The sequence below is a fragment of the Corythoichthys intestinalis genome, chromosome 15 (assembly GCF_030265065.1).
Source record: "Corythoichthys intestinalis isolate RoL2023-P3 chromosome 15, ASM3026506v1, whole genome shotgun sequence".
Taxonomy (NCBI): domain Eukaryota; kingdom Metazoa; phylum Chordata; class Actinopteri; order Syngnathiformes; family Syngnathidae; genus Corythoichthys; species Corythoichthys intestinalis.
This window is the reverse complement of record NC_080409.1, coordinates 21023535-21040393: the sequence shown is the minus strand read 5'-3', so window position 1 is coordinate 21040393 and position 16859 is coordinate 21023535. Positions and strand designations below refer to the sequence as shown.

Sequence of the window (16859 nt, the reverse complement as noted above, 5' to 3'; positions counted from 1 at the left end):
AGCAATGATCTTAATTGTGGTTCTCAGCCCAAAACCCTCTAAATATATATTAAATGCATCTTACCAGATATAAAATGACTACTACGTAATCTGTGGTAGTCGTTTGGAGCCCAGTTTTCTCGTCGAATTGCAGCAGTCAATCTCGGTCTCCTCTTCGGGTCTCTCAGAATACGGTAAAAATTCAAGTCTCTCCGTCTATCTTCTCTGTTTTTGCAACCGACCGCCACACACGACTTCACCATTTTGATTATTAATGTTAACGAGCAGAAAAACACGCCATAATAGGAGGAATTTACGAAGCGCTAATGCATTAACATGACTAGTATCCGGACAACATGGCGCGCGGGCGTGGCTGTGACGTCACGTGAGTAGGGTCTATACTACGAACGGAGTTCAACCTCCCCAGAAGTAATCCTGCTTACCAGCGGGTAACCGGAGTTGACAAAACCTGGTTCCCTAGTTTGTGGTCAATCGGTGCTACGACGCTGATTATGAGGTTGATTAGTCGAACCTGTGTCAACCCAATCTGAGTTACTGCGCATTCACATAAAGGGGGCGGAGACACGAGTCAAACACTATTTGTGACGATTGCACGGGCACCATACTTCACAGAGGTGGAATGCACGATAATCATGCGGAGTTATGAGGAATTAAAATCCACCCTCACCGCGATATCCAACACTGCTTCAGCGAGTAGAGCGCGACTGGTCTGTTGCCAGCGAATTACAGATCGTGTGATTTGTGAATGCGTCAATATGCCACTTTACTTATGTCCATGAAAAGAAATAAAGCCTGCTGTCAGGACAATAAAATAAGATTTGGTACGTTAACTGTAAGAAATAATTTATCTATGTGCATCACCACATGAAGCAGGATAATTGTATGTTTAGTCCCATTGACTGTATGAATATGTATGTCCTTTGAACATCTTTAGAGCAGAGGTTAGATCGGGCCTAAAAAAAAAAATCCAGCCCGACCCGGCCCGATCAATTAACTTGATTTGCAGGCCCGATAATAATTATTATAGGGATGCATACACATCAATCCTCGAGCCCGATTTCAATTTTTTGCCTCGGGGCTGACTGATTGATTGATTATTGTAATTAATTGAGGACTTATTGTTGCCTGTAGATTCTAAGTTTGTCAGTATAGGGCATGCACACTCTTTTGAGTTTGCCGACAGAATCATGTCTCTGAGCTGATGAGACATTTAGAGAGCTATATGCAGGAAGCTTTTTACAAAGATTAACTTTAGGTTGCTTAATGAACTCTTTGCACATAATGTCGTGACATCATATCCATTGCGTTACAAAAAAAACCAAAAAAAAGGTTCTGTATTGAAAGTTGAAAACACGGCCAATTAGGAGCCTTAAAGGTAACCACGGGTGAAATGACGTGTTTCTCTTAAAGATAAATCTTGTTACGAGTTAGAATAATTTGATATTAAAACCCCTCTAAATCATTTCGTTACAATGAAATTTGTAAAATTATTTTAACCAGTAGGTCGCCATTGTTGTTGACGTTGCAGGGCGGTGACGTCACATGGCCACGCTGCTGGATTTCCACGTGTCACTGTTTAAAAAAAAAAAAAAACACGTTTCGCTCTTTAAGTATGTAAGGTAGTGATTTAAATACGCCACAAGGTGTCAATGGCAAGTTCTAAATTAATAAGGGATCAAGCTAATGAGTGTGTTTTGTCCCTTGACTGACTCTGTAGTTTTCCTTTAATCCACAGTGGGGTGTAAGACAGAAAGAAAGGAGAGTGGACACAGGCGTTCAGATTCGTAGCTCGCACCATTTACTGGCATAAGCTTCTGCAACTCCTTCACAAGAAATATAAGTATCATATAGTAAAAATACGACAAAAAATAATATATCTCTAAAAAAATAATGTTCACAAAAAGAAAAGTGCTTCAATCTGTATTAATGAGGCCCTATTCTCACACAGTTAAACAACAATGCAAAGACAACAGACAATCGGGAGTCTTGTTTGTTGTGAAGACGACACTCAAATGAACGTAACTCACAATGGACCCGCACTGAACAGCAAACTACTGCGTCAGTCGAGGGACAAAACGCACTCATTGGCTTGATCTCTTATTAATTTAAAACTTGCCATTGACACCTTGTGGTGTATTTAAATCACTACCTTACATTGTTAAACAGTGACACTGTGAAGTACGGCAGCGTGGCCATGTGACATCAGCGTCCTGCGAGGTCAACAAAAATAGCGAGCTACAAGTTTATTTTTTTTATTTAAAATTTTACAAATTTTGTTAAAATGAAAACATTAAGAAGGACTTTAATATCAAATAATTATAACTCGTACTAACATTTATCTTTTAAGAACTACATGTCTTTCTATCCGTGGTACCCTTTAAAAAAAACAATACAGTGATGCAACTCGACTTTGCGGTTCATGTTTCGGGGATTCAGTGCATTTGTTAATATTACAGTGATCCCTCCTTTTTAGGAGTTAATGGGGACCAGAACCCCCCGCGAAAAGTGGAAAAACCGAGAAGTAGGGTTGTATTCGTGTAGGTTAACGTACGAGCGAAGAGAGCGTGTAGTGGGGATACGATGCTTCATTTGCGGGTAAAAAAAGTTTGAATTAAGTTCGAGTTGGAGGTTTGCAGCAGGCTTTAGAGGTGCTCTCAAAGTGGGTACAAATGGTGAAAAGTAACACTGAAAATGACCCCGGAGGTCCAGGGTGTATTTGGAGGGGATAGTGTTTTGTTTTTTTTTGTTTTTTTGCCCACTAACACTCACTGCCAACGCCCAAGTGGGGTCTGTATGATATAAACACTTGACATCGACACACCCATTAGTCTGATGGCCAATCAGATCGAAGTGTATAATTTAAATATTTATAGTCCACCAAGTCAACCACATATTAATTAGAATCTAGTTGTTTGCAGAGGGAAGCAAAAATTACCCACTGAGATAACTTAAAAAAAGACATTCCTAGTATTTTCAACATGAATTGTCTCACCCAATAAAATTAAGTAAAAGGTAATGAAAAATAATGCATTAAAAAAATTTACAGTTGTAGTTCATGAGTCCGTACTTCATTTTTATTGTTGTTTGGCCGGAGATTAGTAAGTGAAGCTGTTAGTCTGCTAGCCAATCGCTGAACATTTCGTAGGCATCAATGAAGTAGAATCTTCATGTTCGTGGTTTGATCTCAAAGTGTCGCTTCTTTGCTCACAATAAAAAAAAGTGAAAAATTAATGGTGGAGACTACAGAAAAAGGCAAAAAATCCATTTAAGAAATGATTCTCCCGGGAGCGTACAGTGCCACGTCAGTAGAGCCGACAAGGACAGATCAAAGATGTACAGTAGATACATGCAAATTGAAGCTCATATCCGTTTTATGCCATCCCAAATATTTGCAGTCTAAAGAAAAAATAAAATATTAAGCCCCACTATTCCAATAATTTGGAGGAGAGTACAACATGGAGATGAGTGAAAGTGGCATCCAAAGATGGACAAGCTAGGTGAGCTTTAGATTTGATGATGGTATCAAAGAACCCACGATCAAAGCCCCGGTACTCGGCTGAATATACAGTCGGTTCTTCTGCAGTGTGTGTGAGAGCTGTTGAGACAGACAGAAAGATGAAGCATAGGAATGAGTGATGGCGCTGTGCAGCATTCAGAGAGAATGATGAGAGGGTTTAATAAGCAGCCATACATAGCTCAATGCCATCTGTAGGTTCTTGCCTCCAGGGCTCTGTGAGCAGTATGTGTGGGTGGAGGGATTTGTATTTTCATCATGCACCTTTGTTTCCTTTTCCCTCTCTCCTGCAATGTCCTCATAACACCCCATTTCTGATCTCTCCCATCCTCGAATACACCCCTCTCTCCCACCCCGTTTTCCGTCATTCCCCCCCAACAGGATCCATGGTGCCATTCTCCATGCGGTTACTGCATGCAGAGCTTCCCCAGCACCTGGCTAAGCCCCAGGAGGCTCTGGACCGCCTGCACAATCTCAAAACTGTCTGCCTCACAGTTAGTACATGCACAAACAATCACAACTTCCAGATGGACATAAAGCTCTGTATAATTTGTAGCGCTTGCACTTAAAAACTGCAAGCCCACAAAAGAGCAGACAAAAGCTTAAGTCAACTTGTGTAAACAAGGAAATATGGTCAGATTTCAGTCATTGAATATGTTGATTCTACTCTAAACATAGAAATCTGACAATGCTAGCAGTAAAACCGTTTCTCAAACAGATCGTGGAGAACTTGGAGAAAGGCTTGGCTGAGGATGGCAGCATGATCACCTTAACAGAGGAAAATAGGCAAGGTAAGTGCACACAAGCTCAATCAAGCAGACTTTAAGCTGCAGACCTGGCTGCAGACCCAGACTGCATCACACATTGAAGGAAAGTGAGGTCACAGACCCCGCTGGGAAATACACAGTACACACATGAGCACAAACAAGCAATGAAGCACACCAGCGCAGTGCTGCAGCATACCTTGACTACACACACACACTCATTGTCCACCACACAAACGCATCGATGTGGGCTCTTAAAAGTGTTTAGCACCTCACTGCGTTCGTACTCATGCTGAATATCAAGACCGTTTCTCCAGCTCAGCCACCAGAACAGATCAATACACATCAGTCTTTTCCAAGCTACTAGCATCTGCACATGTTGTGGAGAATCAGACAGGCATTATAGACTATAAGGACAATTTTCCCCCCACTAACATTACTCCAACGCAGACCCAGACTTGTCTTTCAAAGTTGCTCAACCTACCAATAAATCTCTGTGCAGGCTCTTGTCAATCTGTTTTATTTATTTAGCTTTGGAAGCGATCAAGTAAGGTGAATTTAAAGCCATGAAAAACAAGAATCCAGTTTCTAAATCTAAGCTAAATTTACCAAAGACACTTATTTGAGAGAAAAAAAAATGTTGACGCGTTGGGCATGAATATATGTGCATGTACACAAGTGCTGCCAGTTTGTGTAATAGCTCTGCCCTCTGTCTCTCCTCTCCCTGCCCACACAGACAGCCGACAGTCAAGTCAATAACACAGGGCCATGCCTTCGCACATCAGACCCCTACTGAGTGATTAGCTCCCCTCCCCAACACACACACAGGCGCACTCACAGGTGTGCTGCGATGAATAATAATAGGCCTGTACAGAAGCTCTTCCGCAGGGGGTACTGTCTGAGGCAAAGTGCCGCAGTGTCTTCCCTATTGCCTCCCCTTAATAAAAACCCTGGTCTGGAAGAGTTAAGCAAAGGAATTAAAAGAAAGTAGGATTTGTGAGAGTAATGGGTCTAAGAGCAGAGACCCATGAAGGTGTGCTAAAAACTGGAAGGCAACATCAAACAATAAAGCATCTGCCCTGTATCATTTCTTCATAATTTTAGAATCTCTGAAGCTGTGGAAATCTCGTCTCAGTCGAGTCCTCTACTCCATGGCCAACTGTCTACTGTTGATGAAGGTATGCATGTTTAATGTCCTTATACAAGTGTCTAGAGTTTTCCGGTGTCTGTATAGTGAGGGAGTTGCTGGTGTGTACAAGTGACACACACTAGTGCACACCAGCAACTCCCTGTGTGTGTATGAAAAAGAGAGAGAGAGACCGGGAGATCTCTGATGCTAGGCGAGTGGAGGATTCACAGTGAAATCCCTCCAGACTGACCACTAATTGGATTCTTGGTCAGGGAGAGGCAGAGAAGAAAGGGAAGGGTGGTGACGCGTTTATGAATTGTAAGAGAGACACACTGCCATCTAGTGGCTAGATATCTAATAACTCGTGCCCCATTTGAATGCTAGTGTAACTACTGTATTATCAAGAAATTAAACAAATATTGAACAAAGCCCTGTTTTCATGGTACTGTATTTGGTCTTTAATATTATCAAACACTGTAAAAATGATCAAAATAACTGATTAGTAGATGGCAGTTTGCCACTTTTAATACCTTTGTGGCTTACCAAGCAGACTGATTGGTTGCATCGTCAGCAAACACATGGGAACTAGGGTTGTTCCGATCATGTTTTTTGCTCCCGATCGGATCCCGATCGTTTTAGTTTGAGTATCTGCCGATCCGGATATTTCCCGATCCGATTGCTTTTTTTTTTTTGCTCCCTATTCAATTCCAATCATTCCCGATAATTTTTCCCATCATATACATTTTGGCAATGCATTAAGAAAAAAATGAATAAAACTCGGACGAATATATACATTCAACATACAGTACATAAGTACTGTATTTGTTTGATGACAATAAATCCTCAAGATGGCATTTACATTATTAACATTCTTTCTGTGAGAGGGATCACAGATAGAAAGACTTGTGACTTTGTCTATTGTGACTAAATATTGCCATCTAGTGTATTTGTTGAGCTTTCAGTAAATGATACTGCAGTCATGCCCCAGTGCATGATGGGAAGTGGAACCATATGGGAAGTAAAACCATGACTGTGCGTCGTGCTACCAATGGATATATCTCCTCTGCTTTGGGAAAGAACTTAGGTTGTTAAGACAAAGATCAATTGCCACCTTGCTTCCCCACATTGCTTTCCATGATATTCCTAATCATAGGGAGAGGGCTTGCAAAGTTATAACTTATTGAGGGAAGGCTCCAAAGGCTGCCAAATTTCACTCTACCCGTTTTACGCTGCCTTTTATTTCTCTATATAGGTAAAACGGCGGCATTACACATTGAGCGTGACAATGAGTGAGAGGGTCATGCAGCGCATATGTTAATAGCGAATAATATTATAACGTGACACATTTTTTAATAAATTAATTGACGCCATTATCGGGATATTTTTGATTACCCTACCTTAAACCTAAATTAAAGACTGGATGAGTGTAACATATTATGTCTGTAACGTTAAATACAATTAGAAAACAATTTAATTAAAATATATATATACATATATTAAAAAAGGGCATGGCCGATATTTTTTTGCCGATTCCGATACTTTGAAAATGACGTGATCGGACCCGATTGGGACATCTCTAATGGGAACCTTATGTAAAAAAACGTAATGTATAAAATCAGCCACATGCCAAGATAAAAGCTAAATCTATTGTTTGTTAATTGACAGTTCCTTGCGTAGGAGTTTTTGTACAATGGGGGAAAGTTGCTGTTGTTTTCCTAAAAAAATATTGCTGTAAAGCCTCACAATTCATAAGCATGCTCTTTAAAATACTAATACAACCCCTAGCAAAAAGTATGGAATCACCAGTCTCGGACGAGCACTCACTCAGACATTTAATCATGTAGAACAAACTTGGATAAAAAGCTTGAAAAAATAATGAATTAGTTCAAAAGTGCAACTCTTTAGCATTGAGAAACACTAAAAGAAATGAATAAAAAAACACTGTGGTGGTCAGTAAATGTTACTTTTATGGAGCAAGTGCAGGGAAATATATATGGAATCACTCAATTCTAAGAAAAACAATATGAAATCATGAGAAACAAACAAATAACAATCAAAACACATCTCTAGTATTTAGTAGCACCACCTCTGGCTTTTATGACTGCTTGCAGTCTCTGAGGCATGGACTTGATGAGTATTCTTCATCAATTTGGTGCCAACTCTCTTTGATTGCAGTTGCCAGATCATCCTTGGAGGTAGGCGCCTTGCTGTGGACAATTTTTTTCAATTTCCACCACAGCTTATCAATAGGGTTGAGGTTTAACAGTTTTAGCTCTGTGGTATGATACATTGTCATCTTGGAAAATAACAAACATATTTTCAATTGAAGGGATAAGAAAGCTGTCTAAAATTTCGATGTAAACTTGTGCATTCATTGAAGATTTAACCACAGCCATCTCCCCAGTGCCTTTGCCTGACATGCCTCATCAAGGACTTGAGGGAATTTTGATGTCTTCTTCAGGCAGTCATCTTTGTAAATCTCACTGGAACAGCATCAAACAAAAGTTACAGCATCATCACCTTGTCCAATGCAGATTCTTGATTCTTGACAAGGTGATGATGCTGGAAGATGATGCCAAGAGTTTAGCACAGAATACCCAGAGAGCTAAAAAAGAACCCTGGAGTGTCTGTTTAAGACTTACAGAAATCACTGGCACAGTCCAATGTCTCTTTGTACATATCAACTTTATATAAAACTATGGCCAAGAATGGTTGTTATGGGAGGACTCCACGAAGGAAGCCACTGCTGTCTAAAAAAACAAAAAAAATCATTGTTGCCCGTTTAACATTCCCTAAAAGGCACTTGGACACTCCACAGAAGCTTAGGCAAAAGATTTTGCGGACTGATGAAACCAAAGTTGAATTGTTCGGAAGAAACAAACAACGTCATGTGTGGAGGAAAAATGGAACAGCTCACCAACATAAACACCTCATCCCCACCTTGAAGCATGTTGGAGGTAGCATCATGATTTGGGGCTGTTTTGCTTCCTCAGGGCCCGGACAACTTCCAATCATTAATGGAAGAATGAATTCAAATGTTTGTCAGGATTTTTTGCAGGAAATCCTGAGGCCGTCTGTCAGACAGTTGAAGCTAAAAATAGAATGGATGCTGCAACAAGACAGTTATCCAAAACAGAAGTCAATCAACTTCAGAATGGTTTCAGAAGAACAAAGTACACATTCTGGAGTGGCCAAGTCAAAGTCCAGACTTGAACCTCATTGAGATGCTGTGGCATGACCTAAAGACAGGGATTCATGCCAGACATTCCCAGAACTGAACTACAGCAGTTTTGTAGAGAAAAATGGGCCAAGATTAGTCCTTATCAATGCACCAGACTGACCTGCAGCTACATTAACTGTTTGGTTGAAGTTATTGCTGCCAAAAGGGGGCGGGCACAAAATATTAAATTGTGATGGTTCACTTATTTTTCCCCCTTCTGTCATCGTTTGCATACTATCCTCATTAAAATTTGAAAATGTATAAATGTTTGGGTGGTTTTAGTTCAAGCAGTTTTTTTCATGTGTGATTTTGACAAAGATCAGATCACATTTGATAGTGGTTTTATGCAGAAATGTGAGAAACTCCAAAGGGTTCAGATACTTTTTCACATAGAGTTGCGACACTCTGATCTCGCCGCGGGTGGTCAAGTGGTTCACTTAGGCCTGAATAGTTCCAAGCACAAGCAGCGCTGTAATGGTTTTCGATGTAACTGACAGCGGTAATTGCGACATTTATGGTAAAAATTGATAAAATCACATATACTTGGGTATGGGTACTTGTTCGATTATCTCATTGGGGTCCTCCCTCATCGAAGCAATGTTTGGAACTATTCGAGGCTCCATGACTGAAAAGTAGCTCGAAGTAAAATTGTATAATGGATCCCTATGGGAGGGTCGCAACTCTCTTTCGACATGGATCTGGACTGTACTGAAAAAGACACACAAACTCCGATTTGGTTTTACGAACACTAACACACGCTGCGATGGCAACTGTGCATGCCAATGAGAATGGAGGCTTTTCGGGGTGGAAATACATTTTTAAAAATTTAAAACCGTTTAAATATATACACATAACTTTTTGCAAAGAAGTAACTATAACTCTTTCTTTAGGTTTCAAAAGTAACTTGAACAACATTGCCTGCAATATAAATATCCTGTATATGTTAGTTGTATTGAGTTCATTTTGTGTACACTTATAGATAAGTTGAATTTTTCTTTTATCCCAGACAATTGTTTTAGGTTGTTTTAATTACCTGACATGTTTTGGCGACTACTTCCGCCTTCATCAGAGAGTCACCGGTGTTGCTGATGATCAGCTGATAAAGACGTGTCACACCAACACCAGTAACTCTCTGATGAAGGCGGAAATAGTCGCCGAAACATGTCCGTTATTTATGATAATAATAATAATACATTTTATTTATAGAGCCATTAATAGAGCACTTTTACCAATGCTTAAAGACGGTTTACAGTTGAAACAATGAAAAGGCTCACACAACGTGAGCAATAGGAGTGGGAACCTCTTGGTACCTCACGATACGATACGATTTGCGATACAAAGCTCACGATAATGATGATCTGACGATATGGCGATACAACGATTATCGATAAATTGGTCGGAAAATCATTCTAGGATATGCTACAAACAACTAATAAACAGAAAAAACAAGCTTCTGCTGTGAATTGGATTGATTTTTATCGCTAGTAGACGTTCAATCCGTTGGAAGTGGGAGGGATGGCAGCGAATGAACATGTTCATTCGCTGCCATCCCTCCCACTTAAAATGGATTGAACGTCTATGGCCGGTAGTGGCAGCCAATGCAAGGCAATGAAGTAATTTTGGGCCATTTAAGGTAATTTACCTGTTAATTTTAGTTACTTCCTGTTGATTTTGGGGTATTTTATGGGTCACTTCCTGTTTATTTTGAGTTACAGAACAGGAAGTGACGTTGGAATCACCCAAATGAATAGGCAGTGACTCAAACTCAACAGGAAATGACCTGTAAATGCCCTAAAATGAAAAACAAGTGACCTGTAAATGCCCTGAATATCGGACAGAATGACTGTGAATGCTGTGATTTCGAAAGAACGAACGTTCTCAGTCTAAATGGATTGGGCGTCGAGCGCCGTCAATGCAGCCTTAGAGTTAACTGAGACACTATTATGGTGGAAGATTTTGGTAGCAACTCGTTGATTTTTTTTATTTATTTCTTTTTTTAGACATTGGCACCATTTTAAAACGATACCTCAGTTCTTGGCAGGAGCATATTGATAACCTTTTGGGATACAAAGTATCACAATATATCACCATTTCGATATTTTGTCACACCCATAATAAGCAAATTAATTAATAATTATAACAATCCAAAACAATTGTCTGGGATAAAAGAAAAATTCAACTGATCCTGTATATGTTGCTATACAGTATATGTTGCTATATACTTTTACCTCTGGATTATATTGTTGATTGTACCCCTTAAATCAATCACTTATGCTGTCAATCCAAAGTACCCTAATTTGCGCACGATAAGGCGCACCTGACTATATATTTATTTATTTATTTATTTATTTATTTATTTATATTTATATTTGGTGGGCCGCAGCCCACCAAATTTGGCCCGAAAACAGCATTTGTTCATAGATAAGCTGCACTGGACTATAAGCCACAGCTATCCTCACTGTTTTATGGGATATTTACACCAAAAGATAGTAACCGGTCACACTTAATTTGACAGCGGCATCATACGACTGTCATAAGACCAAATGAACCACCATGAATCTTTGAACCAATTGGCTGCAAAGCTTCATTCCTTCAAGAAGCTTCATTTGGCCATCACTGCTCCCTTGGTGGAGACAGGCAACCTCTGCTGCCACCTGCTGTAAACACTGCTGTCATCCAACATGCATCCTAGCATGCATTGCATTGTACAGATGTAAATTTTAATCAAAATTCATGTTCTGTGCTAATTATTTCTTCAGTTACTGTTCCAGTTGTTTCATCAATTGTTAGTTATGGTATTTGCTAACACTTAATTTGACAGTGGCGACATAAGACTGTCATTAGACAATCATAATTGTTGACATGACACTGTCCTGAGCATTAATGAATGCTTATTCCAAATGTCATTTAGTGTTATCTGGCAAAAGATTTCACTTTTGAATGGATGTAAAAATTCAAGCTGGAAATAAATGAAGCTAGTGACATAATTTCCCGGATGACACTTAATGACATAAGCATTTAGTAATGCTCATGATAGTATCATGTCATAATTATTATGACAGTTTTATGATGCCGCTGTCACATAAAGTGTTACCATTTAACTCAAATAAATCAACATATAAGCCGCACTGGACTATAAGCCACAGGTATCAAAATGAAGGAAAAAAGTAGCGGCTTATAGTCCTAAAATTACGGTAAATGTTGCAGAAATATGCACACTATAGTTCAGACCAATCCCCACTTTCAATTGGCGCACACACACACACCTACACCACCTTTCTGACCTCCTTCCCTGGCCGCACTCAGTAGTCGACTCACTGTGTGAGCAATGTAGAGGTGGGAGTTGGGTCACCTCGCCCTGCTATTATGCCATATGTTTGATTAATGCCCTCTCTCTCTTTCCAGTGCCTCCACTTGGCTTGCCCTCTACTTGTCTCTGCCTCCTGCTGCGTCTCTCTCCTTTACCTCATTGTCCCTAATTTCCCTAACTTTTAACTTTGTCTCGCGCTGCTTATTTTTCTCCGATCTTCCCACTTTCTCTTTGTACGTCTCTTACATGTCAAACATTATCCATCTCTCGATGCAGGACTATGTTTTGGCTGTAGAGGTTTATCACTCAATCATCCAGTATGAACCCCAGCAGAGAGCACAGCTGTTAAGTGGCATAGGACGCCTCTTCTTGCAGGTTGATACACTGACACACACTGGTACACATTGTCATGAATTAAGTATAGAACTTGTACATGTTGTTGTTAAAAAATATTAAAGCTAATCTCATTAGAAAACTCCACAACGATACACAGTATTTGGACTAACCATGCAAGGCATGTCTGTGTCATGTGTTTTCTCTCGCTGCTCCATTCAGATTGGAGACATTAAAACAGCTGAAATGTATTTCTGCGATGTTGAGAAAACATGCCAGATTCCGGACAGCGAGCCCAGCCTCACAACATGTGTGCTGATGAACAGGTATGTGTTATTGTGGTTTGTTTTTAGAGTCTTTGCAAAGTTGTACACTTTGTGATTCTTGGATTTTAGATAACTCGATCAAAAAAGCTCACATCTGATGAGCACAGATTAGTTTTCTTTTAACCAATCTATCCCAGCGCAAACACAATATGCCATCAAAAAATGGCAATCAGTGTTGTTTTTGGCAGCTATTTTAATTTTCGTCTTAGTCTTTTGGACGAAAATACTTATTAGTCTGAGCCATATTTTAGTCACTTGAAAATGTGTTCGTCTACATCTAGATTTAGTCAACGAAAACTCAAGACACATCTCGTCTAGTTTTAGTCGATAATTCTCCAAATCTTTTCGTCTATAAACTTCAAAAGTTTTAATCCATGAATAAATAAATAAATAAAAGGTTTCCAACTATTTCAAATAAACATTACAGACGAGCATATAACTGTACAGACTACAAGGATATCACCATTTTCATGATAATACACTCAGCAGGAAAACAGCACATTATTTGGAATTTATTAAACACACCTGGACGCTACAAACAGTTGGTAAAATGTTCTCCAAGAGTTTCAGAAGCGCAGAGTCACTGCGCTAAATGCTAATGCTAACGCAAACGCTATACTAACACTACAAGTTAGTTTAGTGTATGACGATCACGTACAAACGTATAATCCGCAAAATCAGCTGAATCCTTAGTCCTCATACACAACAGTAGGCTGTATATTGAAGAGGAGTCCTTCTCCCATACACGTCACAGCGCCCTCCTCCTCAATGCAAGACCGAAGCCGGAAGTCACTCATTTTCATGGCGCGGGATTCAAAAAACTAAATAAATATAGCGATCGCTTCCACACACATCCAAGCGATCCATATCATTCAGGAGCATAAAATAACGCGTGTATTATGAAATAAATATGCTTTTTCGTGTCACATGCACTTTAAAGGCTTAAGCAACATGGCATATCTAGCCAAGATAAGAAAGCAAAAGTTGCCAAGCAGTACCTGACAGAGATGCTTCGCAAAATGAGCCTGGAATATACACATGCTTACTCACGGCTGGTAAGCATGTGTGTGTGTGTGGGTCGGGGGGAGGTGCAGCACGTCACATGAGTACACGACCAAACACTGCTAAATGCGTTGTAACTACAAATACAATAAGATATACCGTATTTTTTCGGACTATAAGTCGCAGTTTTTTTCATAGTTTGGCAGAGGGTGCGTCTTATTTACGGTCGGGTCGGGCCGGGCCGACTTCTCTCTCGCTAACTTTTTAAAAAATAAATATATATTCATATATTGACACTAAAATGATGTATGGGTGTTAAATAAAATAAATAATTTGGATAAAACAGAAGGCGCACATGAACGCAGTGGCCCCGCTCTCTTTGTGCCTACAAATAAAACATCAAATTTCGGGCTTTTTCGGGCTCGGGCAAGAAAATCAAGTTAATTGATCGGGCTCAGGCCGCCTCGGGCTTTAATACCCATGGGTCGGGCTGGATTTTTTTAGGCCGATCTAACTTCTAGCCGAATGTAATGTTAGCATACCGTACACCTATTCAGCCTGTTGTTCTCTATTGTATTTTAAATTGGCTTTCAAGATGTCAGGTCTGTTCTTGGTGCTGGATTCTGTCAAATAAATTTTCCCCCAAAATGCGACTTATACTCCTGTGCGACTTAATGTGTTTTTTTCCTTTTCATTTTGCAATTTTTGGCCGGTGCGACTTATACTCAGGTGCGACGTATAGTCCGAAAAATACGGTAATCACATTGTGAATTTATGACAGAAACTTGGGTGAATTTTCATCTTGTTCTTGTGTCGTCAGATGACAACTGGTATCCATCTCGTTATGTTTTAGTCTCCCAAGACACGTTTTCAGCGCGTCATCGTGACGTCGACGTCATGAAAAAAATTGTTCGTTGACGAAATATTTTCGTTGTACTCATCGTTGACGAAAACAACACTGCTGGTAATAAGAAGTCAATTGCCCTGTAAATATCCTAACAATAATGTCAGGAAATTTGATGCGAACAAGAATAGAGATATATTTTGATTGATGAGAAAGCAGAACTGCTTTAAAGCAAAAGCCCATTTTACCACCAAAATAACGAACACCTGACACAGTTTCTCAAATTGTTGTTTCTTGTTGATGGTAGTCTTACTGACTATCACACAAGAACTACTGTATGTAGGACAATCATGTCACTGTGGCCTAAATATAGTTCATGAGGTTCGTAAAGTCACCTTGCACCAGTGAATATTTTTATATGTTCTTTTTGGAAAGCTGCCTGTTTGTAAAAAAAATGTGTATGGTGACTTTGGGAACAGTTAATCACTCATTATTCATATGAAATAGGGTCACTAATAGGGCTGCAGCTATCGATTATTTTAGCAGTCGATTAATCGATGAACTAGTTTGTTCGAATAATTGAGTAATCGGTTAAGGAACATGAAAAATTAACTCATTCACTCCCAGCCATTTTCACTGGCACAACCCCCTTCGCTCCCGTTTTACTGGATTTTTACTGATTTTGCAAGGCCCACAGAAAATTCTGTTCTATTGTTTTATAAACATGGAACCCACCAAAAGAAAGATTAGACTCTCTTCTTTCAGCAGGAAAAAAAAAGTAAGTTCATATCTTTTTCCATTCTTTAGATATCAGCATTAGAAAATAGCTTAGTTTGAGCATTTTTCCAATTTCTGATGAAAAAACAGAGAAATTGAGCTTTTTGTGAAAGCATACATTTCAAACATAACTTTGACTTAACACAGCTATTTTTTGCTTTTGTGACATCCCAAACATCTGAATAATGTTTTCCTTCTACAAAATAACAAACAAGACAAATAGAGCTTTTGATAGCAAAGTAACAATTTATTTACACATAACTAAACTATTGAACTGAGAGATGACGCTGTTGTGACCGCGGCTGTATCGGCAGATGGGGTAAATTTTTCCCTCATCATCGCCTGTCTGTCTCATCAAGATAGATTTTTTTTTTTAACTTTCTTTTGTAATGACCGCTACCTCATAACAGAATTCACCTAAGGAACTTGTGTGGGGCATGTGCCTTGTGTTTACATCATTCTTCACATTTTTCTACGCTTCTTACTTCTTCCAACTTCCGTTTCCTGACTATTTCTTTTCATTAATTTCTTTTCATGGTCTGATATGAGTTCTTACCAAATGCACTACTGCCCTCCAGTGGCCATTTTTATTGCTTTAAAATTGATTTTGAGTGTTGTGCGTTGGAGCGAACCTCTATCAGAACCTAGAGATGTCTCTTGTGGAAAAAAAAAAACGTAAAAGACGTATAAATACGTTTTTGGGACACTGAAACAAATTAAAATAGAACATATTTATACATTTTTGGGAGCAAATGAGTTAAAATACCTGAGCTCAGCCTCAAACAGTATAAAAAAAAAATAAATGAGGATCTATGTACAACAAAACACAATTGGCATAACTTGCAAAGTAAAAGTCCGCTAGCTTAAATGCTCATGTTTTTTATAACGCTCTTAAGAAATGGTTCAGACACATATTCCCACAAAAGACTTAGATATACCCATAAACTAAATTACGAATGCATTTCAAACAAAAACTTAGCTCATGTTGGTCTTAACAGGGAGCAGATGGATTCACCCTTGTGAAATGAGGAAGACCAGAGGGCAGTTTATCCACCCAAATCAACACTTTCCAAATAAACCATTACAACATCACTTTAAACGGATACTTGAAGCAGCAAAATTTAATTTGAATCTTTTTTTTCTCTCTAATCGATTACTCGAGTTAATCGATTAATCGTTGCAGCATTGGTCACTAATGGTGAAAAAATGCAACTGAATTTACAGTGGTAGCTTAATTTACAAGGATGCAGAGCAAAAAATAAACAATGAAATTTTCAGTGACTTTGAGAGGATAGGTTCCAAAGGAAATCTACAAATAGGGATTCCCTGCATTGAAAATCACAAATAGGCTGGGTGACTGAACTGCTTTATTTTGAATTGTGATTCGCATTACTGATCATTGGTCCTATAGAGCACGTTTATAGTTACTTTGGCACACATTTATGGTTACCAATACACATAAAGCCGTCCATGTTTGCTATTTCTAGGGCATTTGTCTACCTCAGTCAGAACAACTATGCTGAAGCACATGCATCCTTTATGGAAGTTTTAAAGATGGATCCAAAAAACCCTGTTGTAAGTATCGACCACACTGCTAATTGCATCTCACCAACCTTCTCTTAGCAGTTTCCCCCCTCTCA

At 39.2% G+C, this 16859-nt stretch overlaps 1 protein-coding gene across 4 annotated transcripts in view; it reads left to right on the top strand.

Moving 5' to 3' along the window:
* Positions 1-16859, top strand: part of trappc12 (trafficking protein particle complex subunit 12) — a 51762-nt gene that overhangs the window by 28804 nt on the left and 6099 nt on the right. For all 4 annotated transcript variants that reach the window (XM_057858793.1, XM_057858794.1, XM_057858792.1 and 1 more), the window contains exons 6-11: positions 3896-4008; positions 4233-4305; positions 5383-5456; positions 12214-12312; positions 12493-12596; positions 16707-16794. In XM_057858793.1, the coding sequence (XP_057714776.1) occupies positions 3896-4008; positions 4233-4305; positions 5383-5456; positions 12214-12312; positions 12493-12596; positions 16707-16794 (551 nt within the window). The remainder of the gene's footprint in view (positions 1-3895; positions 4009-4232; positions 4306-5382; positions 5457-12213; positions 12313-12492; positions 12597-16706; positions 16795-16859) is intronic.